This window comes from Otolemur garnettii, unplaced genomic scaffold (genome assembly GCF_000181295.1).
Source record: "Otolemur garnettii isolate 467f Iridium unplaced genomic scaffold, OtoGar3 scaffold00105, whole genome shotgun sequence".
Lineage (NCBI taxonomy): Eukaryota > Metazoa > Chordata > Mammalia > Primates > Galagidae > Otolemur > Otolemur garnettii.
The window spans coordinates 4,191,584-4,196,564 of NW_003852500.1; the positions used below are offsets into that span (position 1 = coordinate 4,191,584).

Genomic DNA, 4,981 nt, shown 5'->3' on the forward strand with positions numbered 1-4,981 from the left:
TACCCAGGGGGATAGCTTGAGGCTCCGTCTCAAAAAAAAAAAAAGAGTGAGACTTTTTCTCAAAAAACAAACAAACCAAAACCAAAACAACAACAAAATCCAAAATTTCCAAAATAATGAAATTTGGGGATCCCTACAAATTTGGTCATCTATAGCTAGGATGACCAAAAGTAAGGGTCATAACTTTGGCACAGCAATTTTATTCCTAGGGATATATCCTTTAAAGGTGAACTTTAAAATATAAATAACATTAACGGTAATAAGTAATACATTCAACTAAAGATGTCATCTCAGCACTCCTAACAGGAATGGAAGTGGTGGTGGGATGAAGAGGACAGCCCCATGAGATAGGCCCTTTCATCAGCTACCCAGATACAGAGTCGAGGCTTGCAGATGCCAATTACATGTGAATCTAGCTCTGTCTGGCTTTAGAAGCCTCTAGTAAGATGCAGCATGAGTCCAACATCAAGGGAAAGGTGAGGTAATTTATGTTAGGGCAATATCATGATATAGCAAATGCTGTAGAAACACAAAAGAGGGACTTTAGCAATCATGAAAAGAATAGATGATAGCATTTTCAGTCTAGCACCCCTACAGCTGCAGGAACATCTGGGCACAATAGACCACAGGGAGGTGGGGAACCACTTTAGGTTAGGGGTGATGTTTTCCCACTTTATACATTTGTTAGTATCCCATCATTTTGCAGGGTGTGGGGAGGAAGGTGTTGAGGCCCTAAGCCTGCTTCTGGAAGGATCCCTTCTGGGATTAGGTTGTGTCCAACCTGTACATGGTAGGATCTATCCAGTGACTGGTGCAGTTGGGCTCCGTGAGGATGGTGAAGGAGCAAAGAAAGTTAGGGACAGATGAGACTTCCCCTCTGGGCTGGTGGCAAACTAAAAACCATGTTAGGGGAAAAGTGCTTCCTCCCTGATCATAGGAGCAAGAGGGGGAACATGGTGATTGTGTATGCTCATGATGTCTATGATGTCGGGGCTGTAAGAGTATCCATTCTGGGAGCGATGGAGAAGAGAAGACAGAAACCAAACAGCCCATTATTATTATTATTCTCCTCCAGAAAGTCAACAAAACTGCTGTTACCAGGTATACCTATGTGATATTGACTTGAGAGTCTAGTAAGTGGGGTAAAAATGTGCCTCCACCTCCTGGAATGACTGGGCTGATCCCTGCATGTCCCTCAACACAGGTCAAACATGTCCTCCCCAACTCCCTAGGCTTGGCTAGGGCTTCTCCAGTGTCCCTGTGATTCTAGCAGAGGGGTGACTATTGTTTTGTTTTTGTTTTTGAGACAGAGCCTCAAGCTGTTGCCCTGGGTAGAGTGCCATGGCATCACAGCTCATAGCAACCTCCAACTCCTGGGCTCCAGCGATTTTCCTGCCTCCACTTCCCAAGCAGCTGGGACTACAGGTGCCTGCCACAACACGCCCAGCTTTTTTTTGTTGTTGAGGCCATCATTGTTGTTTAGCGGGCCGGGGCTGGATTCGAACCTGACAGCTCAGGTGTATGTGGTTGGTGCCCCAGCTTCTTGAGCCACAGGCGCCTGTTTTTGTTTTTTGAGACAAAGTCCTGCTCCATTGCCCTAGATAGAGTGTTGTGGCATCAGCCTAGCTGACAACAACCTTGAAGTCCTGGGCTCAAGCTATCTTCCTACCTCAGTCTCCCAAGCAGCCGGGCCTACAGGTGACTATTTCTTTCTTTACCATTTTTAGTAAAAATGGGTCTCGCTCTTGCTTGGCTGGTCTTGAACTTCTGAGCTCAAGTGATCTTCCCACCTTGGCTTCCCAGAGTGCTAGATTACAGGTATAAGCCATTGTATCTGGTCTTTGTTTTTAAGAAAGGGTCTCACTATGTTGTCTAGGCTATGGCACAGTGACTACTCACATACACAGAACTGAGGTTTGTGCACAATATAGCCTGAATTCTTAAGCCTTGAGGTACCCTCCTGGTTCAGGCTCCCAGGTAGATGGGATTATAGACATGCACCACCAAACTCAGCTCAGGAGTGACTGGTTTTCGTGATTTCCTTCAGGGGACTCCTCAGACACAGCATTCAGTGTTTTCTTCTCCCTTCCAATAATACCTTAGGAATAGGGCGGCACCTGTAGATCAGTGGGTAGGTGGGTAGGGCGCCAGCCCCATATACCGAGGGTGGTGGGTTCAAACCCAGTTCCAGCCAAACTGCAACAACAACAAAAAATAGCTGGGCATTGTGGTGGGTGCCTGTAGTCCCAACTACTCGGGAGGATGAGGCAAGAGAATTGCCTAAGCCCCAGGAGTTGGAGGTTGCTGTGAGCTGTGTGATGCCACGGCACTCTACCGAGGGCAATAAAGTGAGACTCTGTCTCTACCCAAAAAAAAAAAAAAATACCTTAGGAACAGGGGTTCTTAACCCTGGCTGTACAAAGGTACAAATGCTCCCCCCCAAAAAAGTGTAGGTACAGTTGTATACAAGGGTATGTGCATTTTCCTAGCAAAGGCAACAGCTTTCCATCAGATTGCCTAAGGGGTCTGTGACCTAAAAGTATGTAAAGACTTCTGTGGTAAACAGAAGATTCCCAATACACGCTTACAAAATTAATGGCAGACATACATATTGGCCAATGTGAGTTTTCTATGAAAATCCTGATTTGTTCCCGGTTGGCTAAAGAACTTCTGTGTAAAAAACCTCAAATAGGAGACATTACCAAAAAATATGAAAAGCAACAAATAGAAATTTTTACTGCTCTCCTTACCTTCACTCAGACCACTCAGAGCCTTGGCCTGAATTTCTAGTTTCACAGGACTCATCTTCTCTTCCTCTCGTGTGGGCTCTGGTTCAGCTTTCTTGACCTTGAGGGGACACCCACTGCTAACCAGCCAGGCCTTCAGGTGGTCTATATACTCTCTACCAAACAAAGTTGAGTCCTCAAAGTTAGGAAAAGAGGCAGGAGAGGGAGCTATATCTTGGAGGCCAACAGCTTCTAAAATTTTCTCTTGCCTGAATGAAGAGGCTAAGGAGAATGTTTGTCCCAAAAGGGCCAAAGATTTCCGGCAGAGAGAATTGGTGGTCTCAAGGGCAACAGCCAAGTCCAGGGGGTTACTGAGGGTCTTCATTTTGACGCTTAGCTCATAGGCATTACAGGCCATAAGCAGAGGTGTGACGCTCTTCAGAAGTCGGTCTTGAAGTCGCATTATATACTTATCAAAGGGCTTTATGATTTCAAAAAAGCAATTTTTGGTCTTCACAGCACCTTTGTCTAAAAGCATGTTTAAAAACTCATTATCAACTCTGGGTGTTTTCAAAGCAGAGTGCTTTAAAAATTTGATAGTAAAAAAGCAAAAATCTCTATGCTCTGGTTTTAAGGAACATTTGAACGAGGCAAGCATTTTAGCACAAGTTTCAGTTTCAAGTTCAAAGAGAGTCTGGAAAAGTTGGGAAAATTTAACATCATCTTTTATGGTGTGAAATCCTGCCCATTTGATTATTTCTATACCAAATCTTGAAAAAACATCAGACTTATCTATGAGGTCAAAGCCCATCTTTCTTCTGGGGAGCCTAATATTCTTCAGATCTAGCCCCAAAGGGATCTTCTGAATGGAGAACTGGATGTCTTCTGTCCCTGGATTTGTCCCCAGGGTCACGTCAGGACTTGAGGTGGTTTTCTGGATTTGGTTAGTGCCCTGAGTTTTGGGAGTAATACGATTTATAGTAGGTACTTTTTTTGTGCTCACATTTCTCAGTGTAACAAGTTTACCAACACCTCCCTTAGCTGTAAGCAGGCCCTGAGTCTCCCCCTTTCCTAGGAGGGCACCTTCCTGGTCAATGATGTTTAGAGCTCGGCCTCTAGCCTGGACTTGACCACTGGCCCTGAGCACAGAGTCAGCCTCCCCTGTATGGTCCACATCATAATCCCGACTCTCTTTTTCCAAACACTCTTTCTCAATCAACCTGGAGGAGCCAAAGTCCCCCAATACTGTAGAAGGACCAAAGCCATATTCCTGTGACCAAGAGGACTCTTGAGAAACTGAGTGGCCAAAGTCTTGCTCCCAAGAGCCACGAAGTGCAAATTTCCAGTCCTGAGAACGGAAATGTCCTAATTTCCGGTGGCCAATGACCTGGTCCCGGGAATCAGGGTGCGAAAATTCCAGATCCCGGCCACATTCCTTGCGAAAGTAGTTGTCATCACTGATGGAAGGGTTGCTTGATCTGAAGGAAGGCCCTGGAAATATATCACTTCTCAGGCTTTCTCTCCCAGTGTCTCGAGAGTGAGCTACAGATCCACTCAGGGAGTATCTGCTGTCACTGTGAACATCGTCATACATATCTGCTCTGGATCTTGGGACAGCCCTTAAAAGATCTGAAATAAATGATTCAAAATAAATAAATAAATAAAAGGTACTTTAAACCAGGCATTGCAAATGGCTAGTCCATGGACCACAAGCCAGCAGAAGTGCTTTATATACCTAAGTGCTTTTGACAATTCACATGTATGCCAACATTTAAAATTTATGTGGTTGGGCACTGCCTGTGGCTCCAAGGAATAAGGCACTGACCCCATATGCCGGAGGTGGTGGGTTCAAACCCAGCCCTGGCCAAAACTGCAAAATAAATAAATAAATAAAATGTATATGGTGTCACTTAAAAATCTGGTTTGTGGCTCGGCACCTGTGGCTCAAGTGGCTAAGGTGCCAACCACATACACCTAAGGTGGCAGGTTGAGTCCAGCCCGGGCTGCCAAACAGCAATGATGGCTGCAACCAAAAAATAGCTGGGCGTTGTGGTGGGTGTCTGTGGTCCCAGCTACTTGGGAGGCAGAGGCAGAAGACTTGCTTGAGCCTAGGAGTTGGAGGTTGCTGTGAGCTGTGATGCCACGGCACCTACCCAGGGGGACAGCTTGAGGCTCAGTCTCAAAAAAAAATAAATAAAATTAAAAATAAAAATCTAGGCTCGGCGCCTATAGCTCAACCGGCTAAGGCGCCAGCC

At 45.5% G+C, this 4,981-nt stretch overlaps 1 protein-coding gene across 3 annotated transcripts in view; it reads right to left on the reverse strand.

Moving 5' to 3' along the window:
* SUGP2 (SURP and G-patch domain containing 2) overlaps positions 1-4,981 on the reverse strand; it is a 46,249-nt gene that overhangs the window by 33,600 nt on the left and 7,668 nt on the right. For all 3 annotated transcript variants that reach the window (XR_002774976.1, XM_003796587.1, XM_023517149.1), the window contains exon 3: positions 2,751-4,355. Coding sequence is in view for 2 of the 3 variants with exons in the window: in XM_003796587.1 (XP_003796635.1) it covers positions 2,751-4,355 (1,605 nt within the window). In the remaining variant the exon portion in view is untranslated. The remainder of the gene's footprint in view (positions 1-2,750; positions 4,356-4,981) is intronic.